Source organism: Aspergillus pseudoviridinutans (genome assembly GCF_018340605.1).
Source record: "Aspergillus pseudoviridinutans IFM 55266 DNA, scaffold_3, whole genome shotgun sequence".
Taxonomy (NCBI): domain Eukaryota; kingdom Fungi; phylum Ascomycota; class Eurotiomycetes; order Eurotiales; family Aspergillaceae; genus Aspergillus; species Aspergillus pseudoviridinutans.
In genome coordinates, this window is record NW_025091283.1 from 2780647 (window position 1) to 2802951 (window position 22305).

Here is a 22305-nt window from a genome sequence, read left to right on the forward strand (position 1 = left end):
TTCTCCGATGTGGCTGAAGCTCGAAACAAACGCACTGACTGATCTTTGATCTGATAGAACACTTTAAAAATTATTAACGGACGAAAAGTGCTGTTTAGACAAGTACTTATATTGATAGACAGTGCTTGATACTAACAGTGTACAGTGTCTATCTCAGACTCAAACCAACCTTACTATGACAGGAAACTTAGATGGCATCGGTATCCTTAGTGCCAGTACCCGCCGACATCAGCGCATCATGAAGGCTGAACGTAACGGTTTCGGTGCCTCTACAAAATCTTTATAATAATCAGACACATCATGTCGTACTTGTTCCTCTAGGAAACAAAACCCACAAGCCCTTCTCAAGGAAAAAGGCTGTCGCGGACTCCCAGTCTAGCCAGCAGAGCTCCACTGCCTTGCGGGTAGGATGCTAAGGTACGCATTAGGTATGCTAATTTCTCTCACATATACTCCGTATCCATGAATGTGCCTCATATTTCCATTCCCCAGGTAGGGGTTGTGTTTCAATTCCGAATTGCAAGGCGATCGGCTTGTCTAATATGAACTCTCTTTTCTTTTCCTTTTGAGCTTCAGGTTTGGGCTGAAATAGCAAATTACTGTAGCAAGAGACGCAGCTTACGCAAGTATTTTTTGTCTTCCTGGGATCCATCTTAGAGGCCGCTTTAAGTGCTCTTTGAGGGACCCATATGGATCCACTTATCCTGTCACAATTTAGGCCATTTGTTTTTGTCTACAAGTACCTACCGTATACCGTAGACATTCCTGTTATTTTACAAAGGATGGTAAGATATAACGGCATCTCAATGGTCCAACTTTATAATATCGTACCACTATGTATTGATTGTTCCTTGTATTTATTATTATTCTTATCGTTATTTTTAAGTTTGGAGACTACCTAGTGGGTAGACAATATCCCGGTCTACAAGGTGCTAAATACTTGCTTCCTAAGTTCCCAGTTTCCACTGCAGGACGTAAATTAATTCACCCGACCAACTCGCAACCTTATCATTGTTCAATCCTGTTCGACTCTCCCGCTGTCAAACCACATCCTCCTTCTGCCTCATCCATCTCATTCCCTTTTTGATTTCACGTTTCTTTTGACATCCGGGCATTTCCACTCGCTTCTTCTCTGCCTATCTTTCGTTCTGGCTCCTCTCACTTTCCCAGTCGCTCACCTATCGGTCGCTCGACATTCACTTTCTGGCTCGATGCCTAGGAGCCTCTAGAGCATCGGCTTCTCCGGTTCTGCCAAATGCCTCGTTCTGAGCCCCGTCACAGGAAAAAGCAGGTTTAATTTCAACCTGAATCCTTGCTTAGAGACTTTCCAGCTTCAGTTCAGAATAATCCTGTGAGTGCCTCCCTGGTTGAACTTGCACCTTTTTTTCTCTAGGTGCCATCAAGACCCTGGCTCATGCTGGCTCGGCACGACTAACCACTCTTAGGTTCCACAGGTTATCCATCTACGGGACTGGGGACGGTCGTTGAACAATCAACTATTACACTCTCTAAGGTGTTCGACCTATTTCGACATTATTCACCCACGGGGCAGATGTTCTTAGCGTCTTATAGCTTACCGTAAACGCTTCCTCGATCTAACAATTATTCTATTCCACCTGCCGACCATCAACTACAGGATCCCTTGGTGACAGGGCCAGGGCACATTGAGCAATAACCAGGGGAGGGACAGTTAAAACGATTGACAGTTTCAAAAGTCTGCCGAACCAGAATTGCACACGGACAGGGCACAAAAGTAGGGGGTGGAATACATTATCTCCTAATCTGCACCTGCCAGTCCAATTTCGCCATGTTCGTCGGCTTGAGTCTTCTGCTGCTTGCTTTACTTGCATCGCCAGTTGTTTCCGATATCACCTACTGCTCTTCCGTGAATACCGGTTCCTCGTTCTCTGCCAGTAGGTAGCCCTGACGACCTCTCTGCCTCCAAGTGATATCTGATCTTTTTCTCCTTACAGACATCAGCATTTATCAGTCTAATGGACTCTGCACGCAAACCTGCAATGCTGATTATGCCTTCGGAATCCTCCAGGGTAAAGAATGTTGGTGCTCGAACATAGCGCCCAACAAAGCTACGAACACCGACATTTCCGATTGTGCCGTAGGATGTCCAGGATATCCGTCAGACAGCTGTGGAGATGCCTCTAAAGGCCTGTATGCTTATATTCAGATGTCTGTACATAATCCTTCGGGCACAGCAGCTGCTCCATCGTCAACAGACACGACAAAGTCCACGGTCAGTAGTCTTTGCCTCGAGCTTTGTCCCCATGCGACTCATCTATTGCCAACCACCCCGAGGAGCCGTTGAACTCTCATTGCTAACGTCAGTGTAGTCCGACAAATCCAGTACCAAGACCACCGACTCTGAAACAACTACCACAGCACCTACAACTACTCAAAATACTGTTTCGGTTCAGACTATTGCTGGCCAAGTGAAGACTATAACTGTCTCGGATACGCAACCAACTACGACAGCGACCCCATCCTCGTCGGATTCACAAAATGGAGGCTCTGGAGTTTCGGGTGGAACTATTGCCGGCGCTGTTGTTGGCTCTGTCGGTGGCTTAGCGGCAATCATCGCGATTATCTTCTTTGTCCTTGCATCCAAACGTCGCTCGCGAGCTCAGAGCCCCGACCCGAGCGTTTCGAACGTCCTGCTCGACGGAAGGCAAAGCAAGGGTTCTCAGATGAGTTTCGTGAAGGGCATGTTCTCTGATGGGCATAGTCACACGTTATCCGCCGGATCTTCGATAACACCCCAACGTATGCCAACTTTCACTGATAACCGCTTGAAAACGGACACTGTACTTTATGGAGGTGGGCGTCGGGATAGCGACGTGTCACTCCAGGATAATGAAGACTACTCGCGTCCGGTGCTGCGGGTTAGTATTTCCCCAGTCGTGCGCACATCTTGAGGGGGTTGGTACTAATATTTCTTTCATAGCTGACAAACCCCGATTAAGCACGGAATCTGTGCACTACGAATTTCTTTGCTTTATGCATCTTGGAAGCTCTTTACCTTGTGAATTCAACTTGTGCGACTCGGCGAAATCAGCGGTCTTATGATACCCAATTGTCACATAATCCTTCTTTTCTTCCTTACATTTGAAGCATCGGCCTTCCTTCGGTCTTAATGACTGCAAGCTCCCGGGCATTCAACTCGCCCATCTGCGATTCGGAACATCGGTGGAGCACCGGCGAGTATATGAACGATAAGTCAAGGCATCCTGATTGGGGTACATTTTCATTCCTCAATGAGATACGATCCTCATTTCCAGCCTGCGTTCTCTTTTGAGCTTCACTTTGTTTTGTTACCACTGAGCATTGTGTACTTGTGTACATCAGAAACTGCATGGCAGCTGTGTTATTGGTGGGAGTACATAATGGGTTTCAGACTGCCAATCTTGATGCTACTGTCATCATTAATACCCAAGGGAACCCTCCTCTTCCCGTCTTATTGTTTGAGTGCATTTATCATTCGTCAGATCTCACGAATTTCCTTCAGTTTCTTGTCAATATAGAATTGTGAGCTGGATGAATACAAAGTAATTGAGACTACAAGTTCTCAAGGCGAGGCAGATGTGTAATAGATCTACTGTATTACTTTGAAGTGGGACTAGGCACGCTTACTCAGTGCTATGTGATATCATTGCAGCAAAAATCTTCCAAAAACTTGCAGCTAGCAGTTTTGTTTGTTAAAACAAAAGCAAGAAATGAGGCAAATCAGACTAAAACAGACCGACGTTGTCTAAAGAACCCAGAGGCCAAGTTCCAACCATTCCCAACCAGGACGCCTGAGTTCAGCAAGCACCGTGCGGAAAGAAAAGGCACTGGATAGTACATACCTCCCATTGACGCACTCGACTCAGACGATTTTAATGCTCATTCCCTCATCATAATCTAGATGACAGAGGGTCTGCTAGCTGCCCTCCGCGAGAGATATTTCAAGACAGCGGGGCACTCCAGTGCAAGATGTGCAGGCGCCTTACCATAATTATCCGTCTCGGTGACGTCCGCATTGCCCTCCTCGACGAGAATCCTCACGACCTTCAGCCAGCCGACTCTAGCCGCAAGATGCAGAGGAGTCAGGCCACCAGGACCTAGCGCGTTGACGTCTACTGTACTCCTGGAAAGCAGCAGACGCACGATACTCGGCATGCTCTTGTGCAAGCAATAGTGCCCGTTCTGGCGCACCGCATGGTGGAGCTCTGTGAGGCCCCGTTGATCGGGGAAGCCAACCTGGATTCCATGCTCGAGCAGCGCGGTGGCGATCGATATACTTCTCTCCGCAATTTCTCGGCCAACATATTCCCTTGATTGGTAAACGGCCTGATGGCTGAATTCGAGGGCGGCATGGAGGGCGGTTTTGCCGGCGTGGTCCCTAACGTTGATGTCAATACCGGCTGTGATGAGAATTTTAGCGAGTTCGGCATTGCCCTCATAGAGCGCTGACCAGAGAGCTGTCTTGCCACTTGTCGACTGGGAGGAAAGCAGCTCAGGGTACTTTTCAGTAAGAAATTTGAGGACGTCTGGGTGGTCAGTATTTGTCGCAGCATAGTGGATCATAGTTCTGCCATCAGGGCTAATTTGTCCAAAGCCTGCACCTTTCTCAATGGCGGCTTTGACGATATCCAAACTGCAACGACTAGCAAGGGTAGCGTGGACGGGGGTATCGCCAGCGATGTCAACACCGGCTGTGATGAGAATTTTGACGAGTTCAGTGCGGCCGTTATAGATGGCTGACCAGAGAAATGTCCTGGCAGGCTGGGAGGAAAGCAGCTCAGGGTACTTACCAACGAGGTATTCAAGGACATCCGGGTGGTTAACATTTGTTGCAGCGTGGTGGATCGCCGTCCTGCCATCAAGACTGGTTTGTCTAAAGTCTGCACCTTTGTCAATGGTAAGTTTGATGACATCCAGACTGCAACGACCAGCGAGGGAGTGTATGACCCTTACTTGAGTATAATCAGCTCCTATGCTGATCAGCTTTTTGACCATCTCATCGCCCATTTTTATTGCGTCAAGGAGAGGCGAGGTATATGGCGCGCACACGTCATTCAAAGCAGGGTTAGCACCGTGCTCGAGCAGAAGATCCACGATTGGCTCGTCCTTGGCGCGGACTGCCAGTGAAAGCATGCGGTGTCCGTCCAAGTCATATGCGTTCGGGTCGACACCTGCTTCTAGGTAGTTTCTTACCTTGTTGAGATGATGACGCTGGACGGCTTGAACAAGCGGCTGGGAAGGCACCCTGTGCGTCCGTTTGAGAGTGCGAATACCCTTTCCATCGTGAAATCTAATTCGCTGTTTGTACTCAGCTTCATCAGCGAGGGCATGCTGCTTGGCAGCTCTGGCCAGGGGACGTTGCAACGTACCGTTGAGCCTCCGGGAGGTTTGTCCGAGACTGGCCACCGATAGAGGATCCAGGTGGTCAGAGATCGCCAGCAGGAGTTCCATAGGCAACTGCTCAAGTCGTGGCATTTTTGCTTAGGGAGTCACTATCTGCTTGAAAGATGTCAATGGAGGTGGTCAACTGCGAGGACTGTATAGAGTATCTTTGGGTGATTGTTGAAGGGCTGAGTGATATGTTGATTGAAGAAGACATGGCACATCTGTGGGCTTTCGCACTTGCTTTATATTCTTCAAGTGAGACATCCTAACGTACTCTGTGCTTTCCTGCACGACTATGAGACAATAACTTGTTAGTACAATAGATGGTTTGCAGACACCTTCACAAAGATTCTTAGAGACATTGTTCATTGATGCACATTATGGAAGGCTCAGAATGAAAGACTCTTCAATGGACGTTGCAAGACTGTAAGTCTCACAGACTAGATTTCTCAATGGCAAAACTTTTCCTCAGCGGCGTCTTCGACGTCGACGATGAAACTCGAGCAATTACCGAAAGAAAGACCTTGTCCTTTCATCTTCTTCGAGACATCCCTTGCTCGTTGAACAAAGAGATTGTCAATGGCTTTGTACATGTTTCAAGACTAGAGGGGAATGAATGCCTCAAACCAAGAGAAAAAGATGTATCTCAAGGATATCGAAGGCTTCGAAAGTTGCTGCACCTTGACGAGGTGACAAAGAGTCAAACCTCATCCTTGATGGATAGTCAATCAAAGTCCCTTTTTCCTTCATTATGACATGCGCTGTAAGAGAGTGTCTCTCTATTGTAAATGAATGGTCTATGTGAAAGCCAGGCAGAGACAAAGCAATAAAGACCACAAAGCATTGTCGGAGCAGTGACTGATGATGATGATGCAGACAAAGCACATGACCTACCGGGACAGTTTTGCCCGTTTGGGAAAGCGGACGTCCGCTTTGTCTTCCCTCTTCAGTCAGGCAATCCTGCTATCGACTGATCCAAGAAGAAGCTAAGAGCGAATACAGTCTGTTATCACTTGATCCGCTGGGTTCCCCGCTCCCCGCCTCGGATCTTGAGATGTATCTGTAACTCTATCCTTACGACGATGACATCATGAATGATATCTAAGCGTTGCAGAGTCACCATGAGATCTCGACGATTACTGGCGTCAGTTGAGATATAACCATAGATGATAGGAAAGCTCGGTGTCTCTTTCCTGGGACAGTCCTCTAGACGTTGGATATAGGGAAGCTCGATGGTTCTACAACATGCGCATCGGCGTGCTGAAAGGTCAGTTTCCTGATGTTGCTACTGCTACAACAAAGCTGAGTGGTCAACGCTAACGTGGTCGCAGTACATTATAAGAAATCGGATCCGAAGGTTTATTCTAACCAATGCTATGGTCTTATCATGTTGCTTCACCTTCATCCTCATCTGAAATCTGCTTCTCCGCACCAAACGAAGTAAGTTCAAGCAGGTCACGATAGAGCATATCTTTGGAGACAGGAAGCAGAGAGAAGTCTTGCTCGATCACACTTCTCGTGTCTGTGGTTGATTGCTTTTTTATACCCCAGAAGACACCCTTATAGATATAATCCCTTTCATAAGTCTTGTGGCCACTTTTGCCATTGCCGAACAGGCGTAGCCACATGTTGTATGTCATTTTTCATTTATATATCGCTTCACGAGACACATGAGGGTGCAGATACTCGGTATGATCGGTGACTGGTGGTTGTCGGGTCTGGCCGTGGCTGCGCTCGTTGGACTTTATTTCACCTTAGATCGATCCCGACGCAGGGAAGTCTGGCCGAGAATAAGTTTTCGGAGCCGCAAAACGTCAGCTGCTGGGACGCCTCCAAGATCTATATCACCCGACAAAAAGCCAGTGATCGGTTCCGTGCCTCAAGTAAACTATGCCGATGTTTTACCACCACAGCGTCGGAAAGCCCTCGCTGCCTTGCGAGAGAGCCCGGCACAGTTGAAAGAGATTGACGAAGCCGAAGTCAAACGATTCATTCTGCCAATGACAATGGATTACCGAAATTGTCAAGAAGAAAGGCATACTCCGACAGGGTTCTCAACAGAGGAGATCAAGAAGTTAGGAGACTTCCCGGACTATGCAGCCCTAAGTGGTGTGCCTTTGCCCCATCCGTACCATGAATTTGTCATTGACAAGGCCCTACCGAGGCCATATCGTCCGTTCCGGTGGACATACCATCAGACCATGTGTAAGCCTGCCTGACCAGCAACGAACGGTCCACTAGAACACCCCCGCAAGAGGATTTAGGAGCTGACAGTCGGTATTTCCCTGGTATAGCACTAACGAAAATGGAAACGGACTGGTGGATTGAGCTCGAAGGAACATACAAAGCTCGAATCGCGCAACGCAAGGAATTATACGCCAAACACGGCTCATCAGTGCTCGGTTATCTTCCAGGGTCTGAATTAGCCTGCAAGGAATTAATGGAAATGGTCCTGCAGTTTCTGTGCGCCCGGTATCCTCAGTACTTCTCGCTAGAAGGCAAGAGGATACTCAAGAACAGGATCCTCGACACCGAGCAAGACATCAGAGCCAAGCATCCTTTGGAGATTCTCCTCGACAATGTGCCCGAAGACTTTGCGATCATGCTGCGCGATGAGGAGACAGGCTTCTATTTCCTCCGCGCGGCAGTGGTTTGCTCTGCTTTGGGATGGAATGTTGGATTGAAAATAGGGCTTCAGCTCCATCAAATCCATGAGCCGATTCCGGACTATAAGGAAAAGATGCAATTCTCTATGGATCGGTAGGTCGCTTACAAGGAGAGCAGCAAGCCCAAGGGGTCGCTGACAAGTTCTCCGCTAGGTTCTTCACCAAAATGCCAACAGACAAACCGATCCAGAGAGGGTCCTGGGGTCTAGAGATCGGTCAGCCTCTGTATATGCCCCCAGGGGATCCTCATGAGAAACTCCGTTTTTCTCAAGACCCCAGCCTGCAGTTGGCAGATTGCAATCTGCGAGTGGATTGGCAGACACTGAGACGTCTGCCTCTGTCGGCAGCGGTCGTCTTCAATTTCAAGGCACTATTCACGCCCGTGTCCGAATTCCGTGATGAACCATGCGTACCAGCCTTGGTAGCCAAGGTCCTCAAGGAAGGAAAAGAAAATCTGATGAGATATAAGAATACATGGCACGTGGAGCATATCGTGCTTCCGAAGCTTGAAGAATGGGCTAAGGAGCAGGAGGAGCAAGGTCTTGTAGACAAAAATTGGCAAGTGGCTACATTGGATGAGAGCCCTTGGTTCAGGAACTGGGAGGACAAATGGCATCGCCAGCAAGGTTTTTGATTGGTTTGTTTGAAGGTCCAAATATCCTTGGTGCTTCGTATAATCTTTATTATCAATGGATACCAAGCTGCTTCTAGCTATACACATACCTACAGCAGACAAGGACGTAATCTCCTGATATGTGGAGTCGATGGTATATCGAAGGAAGAGTATTCGTCTTCTGCACCAGGATCATCACCTGATGGTGATTTGGTGAGATTTGTCATAAGGTTCTGAACTCGATCAGAGGTCGTTGTTTTGCGAGGGAAGCTCCAGCAATAATAGTTATTGACTGTGCTTCCTTAAGCTTCGACTCTGGGCTCTGGATGGCTTCAATAGACACCCGGCGACGAGGATGCCTTGAGTCCGTTTGATAACGAGACGCCGCCTGCCCTGTCTAGGTCGCCCCACTGAGTGGCAAAATACGTGAGGAGCAGAATCCCCGACGCGATAGGCATTCGTCGATATATTGAGAGGTAATGGTCGCCTAGAACTGTAAGGTGTCCAGAAATTTTCGAGATGTCGATTATGGGGCCCAGTGACGCGCTCACTCGTCCCCAGCGGCCCCGTTAGACCGTGAGTCGCTATCGTGGCTGCCTTGGTCGCTCTCCTTATCCAATTCTTCCAGTTCGTCTGCCAATGGACTGATGCGCTCTTCCAACAAATCCAGATCCTCCAACTGCTGCCGTGCCGGTAACTTCCAAAGACTAGTACCGCACACACGGTCCTTCGTCAGAAGATCGTCGACAAATTGATCCATATAGGTAAGCACAAATGTGTCGCGTACTCGTCGCTTCAGCTTCCGGTAGTCGAGAAGGAGAGGTTCCAGTGTCTTGTAGACGTCGACGGGGTCAAAGGTCAAACGCACGTAGAACGCCGCCAGGGCGCGGAGGTATTTGAAGTCCCCACGTTGTCCAATCACGCCATTTCGAGCCTGTTCCTCCGCCGCGGCCTCTGTCTCTTCGTCACTGCCCGGATCGGTGTAGTTGAGATATTCCAAGATGATTTCACGATCGGGGTTGAGTTGCAACAACTTGAACGCAAGACAGAGAAACGGAGTGGGTTTCTCGGCGACACCGTAGGTACCACCGATAGATGTCAATTCGACTGCGCGATCGCAAAGTGTTGCTGCGTTTAAACCGAAGCACTGTTCTTTCCAATAATATGAGTCTGTGATGCGGTCGCGAACGGCTTTCTCGAACAATGTGGCGGGGTTGACACCGCGGACCAGGGGCCCTGAATAGCCACGATTGTCAAGGAGGGTACTCGCATCAGCACGATGGGAAGACATGTTGAATATAATCGGAAAATGCCGATGTGGACGCGACGCGACTTCAAAGGTTGTCCGCGAGGAAAATACGCAACTTTGGTGAAAAGCAGGAAGATCAGCTGTGGCTGTGGCGCTGAGGCTGTGCCAAGACGGACTCTTATCGATAGTCGCACGGACAACCAGCGGAGAGGTAAGCGGAGGAGCTGGTGATGCAACCTGTGTCTCAGGTCTGCTGTTAGCAGGTTTGGTGGCTTCAAATTACAGACCTTTTATCAATAGAAGATGTTGATGCTTTACCCTATATAATTTAATTGTGTATGGTGGTGTTTATAGTCGTGTGCTCGATGCTCAGTTCATGCGTCGCTGTCTCGTGCGTCTCAGGAACATCAACACATATTACCCGAAACGGAAACTAGATCGATGTGCACTTCAAGTTACACACAATCATGGTGCTTCTGACCTCCTCAACAGTCTCAGTCATCCTTTCCACTGGTGTGGTCTGCCTATTTACTCTTCTCCTTTTTCTGTCCGGCTACGTTCTCCAGCAGCAGTCTGTCAGAAGTATCCAGAGTGCTCTTCGACCTCCCGGGGTTCCAGACCCGATCACCGGCCATGGATCAGCAGCGTCGTCATTTCAAAAACGGGAACAGAATCTTCTGTCTGATCTGATTCCTGAGAAGCAGCAAAAACATGTCGCTCATCATGCGCAGCCTGGAGCAGGAGGCAACTACGCGTATCTGCAACTCCTGTCCTCCCCCAATCCATCCGATATCTGCTCCGCCATCCTCTTCTTCAAACAACTCGCCACAAATGGCACAGAAATCAATGACCGGTTGTTCATGTACCCCAGGGAATGGGATCTGCTGTCATCAGACGAGGTCTCGCACTCCGTCACAACAGCCCTTTCTTTGCTCCGGGCTGCAAGCATTAAGTACAACATCTGGCTGCTCCCCATCGACATGACGGCAGCCACTTCGGCAGGCTACAAACCGACAGATACCAAGCTTCTTCGTCTAGGCCAGGTTCAGTTCATGCAGTACGACAGTGTGCTGTATGTCCGAACGCCGGGTCTGTTGCTCGACACTGGCAAGCTAGACGAGATGCTCCTCTCCCGGCCATTGCCCCTGAAATATGACAAGAATCGTCCCGAATCCTTCAATAATGAAGCGTGGATTCCCATGCCTCTTAGGCCGGACCGTGATGCCATTCTCCCGCCGGTGTATCTGATCACGGTCAACAACGTGAAGAACGGACAGATTGAGGCGCGAGGCCATATCCCAAATGTGGCTCTCCCGGGATTCGGAGGTCTGGTCACCAGTCCCAGGGGTGTCCACGCACCTGAGGACAAGGGTAATGAACCCGATGATGAGCCAGGGTATGTCTTCTTTGAGCAAGATGGGGAAGGTCATGTTCAGTGGGCGCAGAATCCGTTGTTCGGTTCCTGGAGAGCACAGCAACATGAAGTTTGCGAAGGCGTCAACTTTGATGAAATTGCTCATGATTAGCAACATTTTCCTTATGATTGTTCGCGTGACCATCTTGCGTGCTCTTGGTTTGGTTCTTGGAAGGTGTTTGGGTATAATTACAGTTTGGCGTTATCAACTTGGGAAAGTAGGAGTGTTCTACCTACATATATATATATACACGAATGCAAATACGAATGTCTCATCATTTCATGCATCTCTTATCGGAAGTGTTTGCCAAATTTTAAGATTTAGTATAAGTAAACACTATAGTCTAGGAGACTGGTCGTCTAGATGACCAATGCCGTTCGTTGCGCTATCGTGAACAATGGCCGGCACATGCAATCAATGAATGCCATGATCCGGTTCCCTTTCAAGATAGCCTCAACAGAAAGAAACATTGACACTCTGTCCACCCCGAACGAGGAGCGAACAAGACGGCAGAAATCTGCCGGGATATATTATACATGGCAAGAAAAGGAAAAATCATCGAGGAACGTTGATCTCGTAGCCCAGCAAAACCTCGGTGGTATTGCCTTCCCAGCCTCTATTACCACTTGTCGAGATCATAAACCGACAAGCCTGATCGATATATAGTTGTGATATAGTCCCTGTGCGGTGCCCAGGGATGATAAGAAAAGGTACAGTGGAATGGCGGGTGACTTGTTCGTGTTTCAAATCGTACAATCGAAGAATATCATGCGACGCACTGGAAACAACTGGTCAGCCAAATGCCATGACGGTGAGACAAAGATACTGTAGTAGCTAACGAAGATAAATAGAAATACTACTCACCAGACAATATGTCGCCCATTGGGCATCGCCTTGAGCGCCGTCACCGGTCCACTCCCCTGGGGAAATTTTAAGGTCCTCTCAGGCTCTCGTAGACCTTTATGAAGACTGAATTCCTCCACAGTTCCATTTCGACGCCCTGCATAGATATAATTCCCGTCCGGAGACCAGCATGCATTCATGCACCATGGAGGAGAGTTGTAGGGTGTGATCCGAGCAACAGGGTCGGCTTGCCGTCTGTCCCATACTCTGATTGTGCCGTCGATGGACGCGGCAAGAAAGGTGTGATCTGTTGCTACATTCGAATCTTGCTGTGTTGATATAGCAGACTCTTGGGTCTGTGAAAGTGGCTCTAATTCCTCCGCGTGTGGTAGACCGTTGGTCACTGCCTGCGATGAAGCCTTTGGAAGCTCAGTCCCCAGAGATTCGGTCATTGGGTTCGTCGTGGTAGCATCAGCACCTGCGTTGCCAGCTGTAGTCCCATTTTGTTGATCCATCACGTCGGGCTCACCATGTGCATCTGCATCAGCATCGGCATCCGGAAGAATGCCGTTGGCGAGGGCTTTGCCAAACTCATCATCCTCGTCTATTCCAAACGCATTTCCCGACGCCCCCGCACCTTCACCACCCCCGCCATCTGCATCGCCGAACAATGAATCGGCCCCGCCAAAGAGTGAATCTGCTGGGGATCCCGCCTGCGGGTTTGCAGCAGCGCCACCTTCACCTAAATCGTTCGATGTATCCATGAAATTGAAGCTGTCGGTTCCGGTGGCATGGTAGTTTGATGAGTAGGTGCCATTCGTCTGAGGCAGCTCTGACATGTCTTTGGGAACAGGAATAGTGGATTCTGGGCGAATCTCGATCGCCGCGATTTGCCCGGCGCTGGCACCAAAGACACGCCGCGTCTGTCCAGTATTCAAATCCCAGTCAAACACTCGCTTGTCCCAACTCCCAGATAGCAATGACTTCTCATCCGGGGTCAGATGCAGTACCGAGACGGCCGAAGTATGCTGTTGCAGGAGAGCGATCTCTTTCCCCTCATCATGACGAACTGACTGCAGACGGATACTGCCTGACTCCAACCCCGATAATAGCCATAGGCCTTCGCTATGGCTAGCTAGGGAATAGACTGGCGACACTGCGTTCCCATCCATGCACTCCCAATATGTCATCAACACGCCCGCCTTCATTACGCTATCGACAAAGGGATGTCGTTGCGCCACGGTCAGCATCAATTTGCTGTTGATTGAATCGACCCAATTGAACTTTCGTACATATCCATCAGACCCTCCGCTAAACACCCATCGCATGTCGGCTGTTGCTGTCACCGCGTTTATCGATGTACTATGAGGGGCGGCCGTGGTCGGCACTATGTCGTAAGTGGATGCTGTCAGACATTCCGGACGAACTTGAGGATGAAATACGGAGGTCAAGTCGGATGTGATGTTTGTAGAGTCAGGGGAGGTCATTGAAATATCAGGATTCGCTTGAGATGCGATACCAGGCCCTTCAGATGCGCGGCTGGTATTCGACGGGCTTTCCGCATCTTGATCGGCGTCGGCGTCTCCGTCGGCATCATTATCATTCCCTGCGTCATCTGCGTCTCTCAGAGCGTCTTCCATTTCGTCGTCCGAGCTTCCATCTTGCGAGCCTATGTCGCCTGGCCATCAGTAACTCTTTCATGAATCGCAGGATAACGGGTGAAGTGCTCACCCGCAAGATCTCGATCATCGTCGTCCCCAATTGAGGTCATTTTGACGTCGCAAAACTTCTTGGTCCTGAGATTCTGTGTCGCAAGCACCGAATTTATGAGCTGGAGCCTATCCTCGATGCGTCAATCGCTATACAGTCCGAACGGTTGGGATTTGCGATGAGGCGCAGTGATGCCTCTTGGGTCGGGTGGAGGAATTGCTGCGAACTATGGACTCATGGCTCGAGTCGAACATGAAATCACTTCTCCTGGGCCTTGGAGAAATAAATCAGTAGCCACAGTATGAGAAATCTAGGATTGATATGACACTTTTTATTCATGCGCCTAATGAAGCCATGAATCCTCTCTCCGATAGAATGGGCCAATATCCATCGAGTTCCCCAGATGTCAGTCACGTTGGTTGCCCACTTTCTGCCTAAGGCCACAACTGCCTATCTTGGATTAGCGTCATGATGGGATATCAGAATCGCTGGAAACCTCAGAATACTTTTTCCGTCCACTGATCTCCAATTGTTTTTCGATTACTTTTCTTTTTATTTTTTGTGTTTGTTTTTGACCAAATGGTCTAAACCAACTAGGAAGAAAGAACAATTGATCTGGGCCGTCAGGGTAGTGAACTATCACAAGGGCAAACAACGGATTGCAAACGATATGGAACCTTCAACTTGTATAGCCGACGGGATCCAAAGAGATAAGTCTGGGATGGCACATTGTACTTGAAGGGATATTCTGAGTCTACTTATCCAAATATATTTTCTACATGCAAACTTGTCAAAGGCTGGTCGCATCCAAGCATAGCCGCACAGTTCTCATTGTTGGCATAGAAAAAGCTTTTCTTTATATGGGATGATAACTGCTATGGAAATACAGGTAGGCCTGGAAATAAAGGAAGATATAGTCCTGCGAAAGATGCTGGGCTATTGACTTCAGATTAGCGTCTGTGCAGAGACGTTTGTACAATACAAAAGAGGAAAAATAGGATGATGAAGACACGACAGACTGATAGGGCAGCTTGATTTCGTTTGTATCTCACTATTGTTTCCCTTGTATCCCATCCTTTCCTTCTCAGGATTGTTGTTCAATGAAGTCTGTCACCCTTTCCTCATCCTTGTGAATACAAACTTGATTTCCCCTTCACTTCTCTCTTCCATTGCACCTCAACTTCACTATATTCTGCAGCTAGGACCCAATACTGCTTGATCCTCAACTCGCCGAATAGCAAATTTGTTCTTGTCTACTAACGTTTCAGACTCATCATCCAACTTATTCCTGTCCTGCACAGCCTTTTCTCGTTAACGCTCACGACGGCTATAGCCAAGATGGATTCTGAAGATGAACCTATTACATACTCCTCAGAAGGACTTCACGAGACTCTGACGAAGCTGTCCATTAGTCCCAATCCCGAAGCCAACCTAGCGATCAGAGAATATTGCCGCAAACAGGTTCATGGGCAGGAAGACCCTTGGCTCCAAAAGCCGGAGATACCAACACCTGAAGAGATTCTACCGGCATCTTCAGACGAAGGGTGTGTGGAGCTCATGCCTAACAGGATAGAAGGTCCCTGGAGCTCCAAGGAAACTTACTTGAGAGCACATTATGAACTCCTTCGAGAGGATGCTGTTGCTCCACTGCGAGATGCTGTGGCCTACGTCCGTAATGACCCCCGGATGGTGGACTCTCAAGCTGTATCGATATACGAGAAGGTCAGCCTTCACCCTTGCTTCACATTCTCAGGAAAGTCGGGTAGCTGCTTACCAGAATCTGACTTAGGTTTACATAACTGGCATCACATTCGCCCAAACGGGCATTGCATTCCGAATCCGATTCTCCACTAACAGATCTGGAAAGAAAATTGTTTGGGAATACTCTAAACGGTTAATTACTGGATCGGTCGTTGCACTGTCTCCTGCAAGTGACTCTTTCCGAAGCAAGTGTGTCATTGCCGTTGTTGCTGCGAGACCCTTGGAAGGGGTCAAGCAAGAGCCTCCGGAAATAGATATCTTCTTTGCCCAGCCCGAGGACGCCAGTTTCGATCCTCATCAGGAATGGATTATGGTAGAAGCCAGAACAGGCTACTACGAGGCTATGAGACATACCATGACTGCTCTCCAGAGACTAAACCGCGAAAGGTCAGTTAACATAACTGGAAAAGTAACTCAGAACTAGCTGATCCCCGCACCAGGTTCCCTCTAGCAGATCACATATGCGGCCTGGATCCCGATGTTGATGCCCCGGATTATGTCAAAGAATCCCCTAGTGTGGACATCCAGTCAGTTATTGGCCGAGCGGACGAAGAGGCGAAGATCAACCTCTTGGAAGGATGGCCAGAATTGCCAACAGGTGATCTCGACAAGTCACAGTGGGCTGCTCTGGAGCAGATCCTCACCAAAAAATTAGCGATCATCCAAGGGCCCCCGGGCACCGGGAAAACACACGTTTCTGTGATTGCGTTGAAAATTCTGTTGTCTAACATGCAGCCTAATGATCCTCCTATCATAGTTTCGTCTCAAACAAATCATGCCTTGGATCAACTTCTGCGGCACATTTCGGTTTTCGAGAAGGACTATATTCGCTTAGGAGGGAGAAGCAACGACCCCGAAATCAAAAAGCGCACTCTGTTTTCTATCAGGCAAAATGGGCCGGCAGTCACAGTCCAAGGTGGCATGTATGGTCCGTCAATGAGGAAATACAAGACTCTGGTGACTACAATTGTGGAGTTGCTGGAGGCTTTCAGTCAAGAAGATGAGGGGACACCTCTCTCTTCGAAGCTTTTTGCGAAGCACGGGCTGCTGAGCGCGGAGCAATGCGAATCCCTTGAAAAGGGAGCTAAGKGTTGGATCCGTCCTGGTGCTGAAGAAGATACCGATCCTCTAATTGCATGGCTCGGAGATCAAGTGGTCAAGTTCCAGGTAAAATACATGAAAGAGAACTTCGGCTTTGATGAAGACGAGGTAGACCTTGAATATGAACAGCTCAAAGAACTCGAGGCGGAGCAAGGGATTGAAGAGGATGACTACGAAAATCTTAGAGGACAATTCATCTTTCTGCGCGAAGCGTTGTGCGGATTGGTTCCTTCCAGTCTTCCAGAGACGGCCACTCTGGACTACCTGAGGCACTCTGATATGTGGAAGGCCCCAATCAAGGCACGTGGTGCGGTTTATGATGCTCTACGGAGCCAGCTTAAGACGGTTCTCTTGGAGCAGTTCCGAAAGCTCGCCGCTGCCTACACAAGGAACTGCGAAGATCTTCGGATTGGAAAGTGGGAACGAGACTACCTCATTCTCCGGAAGGCCAAGATCATTGGCATGACTGCGACAGGCTTGAGCAAATACAGGGCCCTGATATCCAGTGTGAAACCAAAGATCATCCTGATCGAAGAAGCAGCTGAGGTCATTGAGGCCCCGATAGCCGTTGCTTGTCTTGACTCGGTCCAACATATGATACTCGTGGGTGATCACCAACAGCTCAAGGGTCATTGCGCAGTGCAAGACCTTGAAGGTGAACCTTTCCATCTGGATGTGTCCATGTTCGAGCGCCTTGTGAAGAACGGAATTGGGTACGTTACTCTGAGCCTCCAGAGGCGTATGGTACCGGAAATTCGCCGCCTGTTGGAGCCTATATACGGAGAACTGCAAGATCATCAAAGTGTCCTCCGGCGTCCAAAAGTTCCGGGCATGGGCGACCTCCGATCTTTCTTCTTCTCGCACAGCTGGCCAGAAAGCAGTGACAGCCTGGCGTCCAAATACAACGCGATGGAGGCGGAAATGATCGTGGGATTCTTTGTTTACCTTGTGCTCAACGGCGTGTCGGTCGACAGCATAACTGTTTTGACGTTCTACAATGGCCAGAGGAAGAAAATATTGAAGCTGATGAGGAATCATCCGTACCTCCAGGGCCAGTATGTCAAGGTCGTGACGGTCGATTCATACCAGGGAGAAGAGAACGATATTGTCATTCTCTCCCTGGTGAGAAGCTCAAACGCAAAGGGCATCGGGTTCTTGTCAGTGCAAAACAGAGTGTGCGTTGCAATGTCCAGAGCAAAGAATGGGTTTTATATCTTTGGGAACGCAAAGCTCCTTTACACTGCCGATGCGCTTTGGCGAAAAGTGATTACCATCATGGCCAGCGAGTGCCCTTGCCGAAGCATCGGATTCCAACTGCCTTTGACGTGCCAGAGACATGGCAACACTACTCTCAAGCAAGGTTGGTTCACACGATAATGGTCTCAAAAACTTATGCTGACTGGGGGTGTTGAAGAGCCTTCGGACTGGGTAAAAACGAATGGTGGGTGCCGACAACCATGCGAGGAGCCACTGGATTGTGGACACAAGTGTGCCCTTCAATGCCATAGGTGAGTCATCAGACGGTTTTGACGCCGAGCAGCTCCCACTGACGCAGTGTCTTTCAAGCTTCCCACATGATCTGGTCGAATGCGAACAGCGTTGCAACCTCCGAATGCTTTGTGGTCATGTCTGCGACAAACCTTGTTCAGAAAATCATGACTGCTTCTGCAAGTGCGAGTTGAGTTCATCGATGTTATCAGAAATGGAACCGGCAAACGTGGCAGGGTCTTCGATTGACCATCGACCGAAGGTCTCGACGGAGGAGGAACTAAAGAAACAGGCAATCAGAGGCTACCAAGAATTTGCGCAATGGGGAGCTAAGCAGCAAGATATTCTCTTGCTCAGAAAAGCAAACCCGAGAAGCTTGGCCACGATGCAGAGAGAAAACCACAATGTTATTCTCACTAGCGATTCCAGCTCAACGCGTCATAGGAAAGGGAAGAAGAAGGCCTCTGCAGTCTCTGCTAAAAAGGACGGGATATCGAGGGCCGCGCAAGAGGAAACGCTTCTGGACGACTGATCTGTCGGGGTCAACAGTGCAAGTTGATATTGCTTGTGGCAGGAATGCGAGGGGAACCTATCCTCCTGAGTTGTACGATAGTCAGCTGGGGTAGAGGAGAAGGAAGATGTATGGAGCAGATTCTGCCTAGGCATAGTTTCAGCAATATCATATGAAACATCGAAGATTCTGAGTGTTCATTTTCTCATGCCAGGGCGTCTTTGATCCCTCAGATTATTGTGTGAGGAGGCTTATAGGGTTCAGGAGCAGAGAAAGTAAGGACCATCACTTGGCCTACGTACTTTAGGGCTGGACTTGAGGAAATGTAACCACCCTCCCTACCCTCCCTACCCATAACCCACAACAATAAGTAGAACAGCTGCGCAAGTGCTCTTTTTTCTGCAAAAGGTAATAGATACTTGCAGGTACCCTTAGATCTTGGAGATGGAATCCACGGTAGCCTTAAGGTCCTGACCCACTCTCTGGAAAGGAACTGATCGCGGAACTGAAAGCTGCGCTGTATCTAATCGATATTATCTACCCGAGGGTAAAGTGCAAACCGATCGAATGATTACTCTTGATACCCATCGTGTCTAGTTGATATGATATATCCCCAGTCCGCTGGCCATCGTGCAGTCAGTTTGGGAATGGTGCTGTTTTACTGTTGTTTGTTGTTCTGGTTCAGATACCAGCCAGTATTGGTAGGTACCTAGTACTGCTTGGTGCAGCAGATCCAGGCCCACCTAGTACTGCCTTCCATGTTTTTGTTGTGCCCCCTTTCGTTTTCACGCTGCAATTTGTGTCTGGCATCTCAGCCCGCCAATTGGAATCCAACGCCCAAGACTATCTCCATCGTCCGTCAGCCTCCACCTACCTACTGTACCTAACTTACGGTCCTTACCCTTGCCTAGGTACCTATTATTATTATTATTCACTTCCCATCTATCTAATCTAGTCTATAGTCTGGATCGAACAGTCGAGAATCTCGCCTGTCCCTTTCTTAATCATCACTAGCTCAGTTGCGTTTCCGGAACTTTCCTCAAGGCATGGGTGTGTTTGTGTTACTTCGTTTACTACTGCTAGTACCTCCTAGAATCATGCTACGGACTCTCAGCCCTCTCAGGTACTTTTCCTGAACCTTCTGGCTGTCTCAATCCGGTAAACAAGCCACATAGTCAGTTATACACCTGCACCGTCCACAACCCCTCTTTGGGCGGCTGATTACCTGGGTCCCGGCCGCCTCTTCCCTCCGATCAGATTATGAAATTCAGACTATCGTTACTCGCTTCGGATTTCCATTGTCACAGAGGTCACAATACCTGACCGCTCGGCCTTATCCACATGGCTGAGTTTGTCCGTGCTGAGATCTTGGGTACGAAATTCGAATACACTACGAGGCATGTTTGTTTTCCTGCTCGTTGCGCTTGGTCTTGGGACCAACAGCTGCCGAAATGATCAAGGTCGTCTGGCTAACTACTATGATTTAGATATGTGAACCCGCAGCCCATTGGTATGGGGTCTTTTGGCCTCGTCTGGTACGTACTTACTACGGTGGCATTGCCCCTGTTTACTGGCTCTTGAAGCTTCTAACTGCGTATCGTCACTAATAAAGCGTGCACCACTAGCTCGGCCTTCGATCAGATAACCCAGCAGCCAGTTGCATTGAAGAAAATTATGAAGCCTTTTGACAGCTCGTCTCTGGCTAAGCGTACATATCGGGAAATCAGGCTACTGAAGTATCTTCGGCATGAGAACGTATGGTGTCCTGATCCTGTTGGCGAGGGGGGGATTGACCCTGGATTCTAGCTCATTTGTCTGCGCGATATTTTCATATCTCCTTCGGAGGACATGTAGGCGACTTTTCTCATGGCATCTTCGCCTTCTTTGTTTTTAATGCCTTTTGCTGGTATACTGATATCAGGTTAGCTACATAGCTACAGAACTTCTAGGGACTGACCTCGGACGCCTTTTGAGCCTCAAACCTCTTGACAGCAAATTCGCACAGTACTTCATCTACCAGATCTTAGTATGAACACCGATGCTGAGGATGACACCAACCCGCCTTGCTGACTGTCAATAGCGAGGCCTGAAATACATCCATTCCGCTAATGTGATTCACCGTGACCTGAAACCAACCAACATTCTCATCAACGAAAACTGCGATTTGAAGATATGCGATTTCGGTCTCGCCCGGCAGCAGGAGCCCCAGATGACCGGCTACGTTGCAACGAGATACTACCGCGCCCCGGAAATCATGCTAACATGGCAGAGATACGGAGTTCAAGTGGACGTTTGGAGTGCCGGCTGTATCCTCGCTGAGATGCTACGGGGTAAGCCGCTTTTTCCTGGGAAAGACCACGTTCATCAGTTCCACCTCATCACAAACATCCTTGGAAATCCTCCTGATGCGGTGATTGAGAAGATCACCAGTAAGAACGTAAGTCGCACAGGGGCACTTGATTCACTAATTCAAGATTCGTCTCCCCACTGATTTTGACATGTAGACCGTGAACTTTGTGAGATCTTTGCCGTCACGAGAGCCTCGAGACTTGTCGACTGTCGTCCCGAAAGATACTGATTTCGATGGTAAACACCCTCTGCGGAAGATAAAAGAATGGCTGGACACAGATAATAACACACCCCTCTATAGCCATTGACCTTCTCAAGAAGATGCTGGTTATTGATCCCGACACAAGAATCTCCGCCCAAGACGCTCTGAGACATCCCTACTTGGCTCCGTATCATGACCCTACCGACGAGCCTGTAGCTTCAGGGCCTTTCGATTGGTCATTCGACAGCGCAGACCTCCCGAAAGAGACCTGGAAGATTATGATGTCAGTGTTTGAGTTCCGTCCACATTGATTCTTGACTGATTGTGCGGCCGTCCCTATAGATATTCCGAGGTTCTTGACTATCTCAACGTCGACAACCCAGCCGACCCAACCGCGTTTGATCCATCTACACCCTTTGATCCTAGTGCTCTTGAGCGGGAGTTTTCAGAATTTCTCAGTGATTCAGGCCAAATCTAATTTAAGACTGATCGGTTGCGCAATCCTCAAGCCGCCCATTGTCTGTCTAAACCGGCCAAGTGACTAGGTAATGGTATTTTGCAGAAGACGGTTCCATGGAACATGTAGATCGTCAACCCAACCTCAAAAATCAGTTATCCAACCGCAGGCCCGGTGACAACTCAAAATACTGCCAGTACGCCGAGAACGATTCTTTCATGATGAGATTGACATCACACCACGTCAACCCCTCTTTCTTAATGTTTGAGCGAGATATCCTAGCCTGAGAATTTCACGATTGATAATGAAATTATTGATGATTCTTTTTACTTATTCCTCCACTTGCTATGTAGAATTGCTCAACCCTTGTATAAGTTAGGAATCGTCTTATCCCTTGTCTGTGTACCAATACTCACTAACAGGTCCCGCCATTTGGCTGGAGGTAAGCCATCAGACCATGGAATTGAGCGGCCTGACTCGAGCTCTTCAGAACTGCGTTGTTTGATATCGCTTCAATTGTCCCATTCTTACTCATAT

The 22305-nt window shown here is 48.7% G+C and overlaps 9 protein-coding genes across 9 annotated transcripts; 5 read left to right on the top strand and 4 right to left on the bottom strand.

Moving 5' to 3' along the window:
- Positions 1–1807: 1807 nt before the first annotated feature.
- On the top strand, positions 1808–2977 carry Asppvi_004688 (WSC domain-containing protein; the record flags this gene model as incomplete). Its single annotated transcript, XM_043300636.1, has 4 exons — positions 1808–1913; positions 1974–2251; positions 2349–2897; positions 2960–2977. The coding sequence occupies 4 exons, from the start codon at positions 1808–1810 to the stop codon at positions 2975–2977; spliced, it is 951 nt and encodes a 316-aa protein (XP_043156571.1).
- A 938-nt stretch (positions 2978–3915) lies between these two features.
- Asppvi_004689 (F-box domain and ankyrin repeat protein) lies at positions 3916–5493 on the bottom strand (the record flags this gene model as incomplete). The annotated part of the gene is made up of 1 exon (XM_043300637.1): positions 3916–5493. The coding sequence occupies one exon, from the start codon at positions 5491–5493 to the stop codon at positions 3916–3918; it is 1578 nt and encodes a 525-aa protein (XP_043156572.1).
- A 1295-nt stretch (positions 5494–6788) lies between these two features.
- Positions 6789–7031, bottom strand: Asppvi_004690 (uncharacterized protein; the record flags this gene model as incomplete). The annotated part of the gene is made up of 2 exons (XM_043300638.1): positions 6789–6925; positions 6950–7031. The coding sequence occupies 2 exons, from the start codon at positions 7029–7031 to the stop codon at positions 6789–6791; spliced, it is 219 nt and encodes a 72-aa protein (XP_043156573.1).
- Positions 7032–7094: 63 nt separating this feature from the next.
- On the top strand, positions 7095–8703 carry Asppvi_004691 (heme-dependent oxidative N-demethylase family protein; the record flags this gene model as incomplete). The annotated part of the gene is made up of 3 exons (XM_043300639.1): positions 7095–7608; positions 7698–8163; positions 8223–8703. 3 exons carry the CDS (start codon positions 7095–7097, stop codon positions 8701–8703), a joined length of 1461 nt encoding a protein of 486 aa, XP_043156574.1.
- Positions 8704–9229: 526 nt separating this feature from the next.
- On the bottom strand, positions 9230–9973 carry Asppvi_004692 (PRP38 family protein; the record flags this gene model as incomplete). The annotated part of the gene is made up of 1 exon (XM_043300640.1): positions 9230–9973. One exon carries the CDS (start codon positions 9971–9973, stop codon positions 9230–9232), a length of 744 nt encoding a protein of 247 aa, XP_043156575.1.
- A 425-nt stretch (positions 9974–10398) lies between these two features.
- Positions 10399–11457, top strand: Asppvi_004693 (uncharacterized protein; the record flags this gene model as incomplete). The annotated part of the gene is made up of 1 exon (XM_043300641.1): positions 10399–11457. One exon carries the CDS (start codon positions 10399–10401, stop codon positions 11455–11457), a length of 1059 nt encoding a protein of 352 aa, XP_043156576.1.
- Positions 11458–11901: 444 nt separating this feature from the next.
- Positions 11902–13960, bottom strand: Asppvi_004694 (WD40 repeat domain-containing protein; the record flags this gene model as incomplete). Its single annotated transcript, XM_043300642.1, has 3 exons — positions 11902–12124; positions 12211–13858; positions 13921–13960. 3 exons carry the CDS (start codon positions 13958–13960, stop codon positions 11902–11904), a joined length of 1911 nt encoding a protein of 636 aa, XP_043156577.1.
- A 1277-nt stretch (positions 13961–15237) lies between these two features.
- On the top strand, positions 15238–18781 carry Asppvi_004695 (putative DEAD box helicase involved in nonsense mediated decay; the record flags this gene model as incomplete). The annotated part of the gene is made up of 6 exons (XM_043300643.1): positions 15238–15621; positions 15689–16047; positions 16101–18121; positions 18176–18269; positions 18317–18432; positions 18486–18781. The coding sequence occupies 6 exons, from the start codon at positions 15238–15240 to the stop codon at positions 18779–18781; spliced, it is 3270 nt and encodes a 1089-aa protein (XP_043156578.1).
- A 1320-nt stretch (positions 18782–20101) lies between these two features.
- mpkC (mitogen-activated protein kinase mpkC) lies at positions 20102–21789 on the top strand (the record flags this gene model as incomplete). The annotated part of the gene is made up of 9 exons (XM_043300644.1): positions 20102–20161; positions 20264–20295; positions 20386–20515; positions 20567–20610; positions 20687–20786; positions 20841–21197; positions 21265–21346; positions 21411–21594; positions 21654–21789. 9 exons carry the CDS (start codon positions 20102–20104, stop codon positions 21787–21789), a joined length of 1125 nt encoding a protein of 374 aa, XP_043156579.1.
- Positions 21790–22305: the final 516 nt, after the last annotated feature.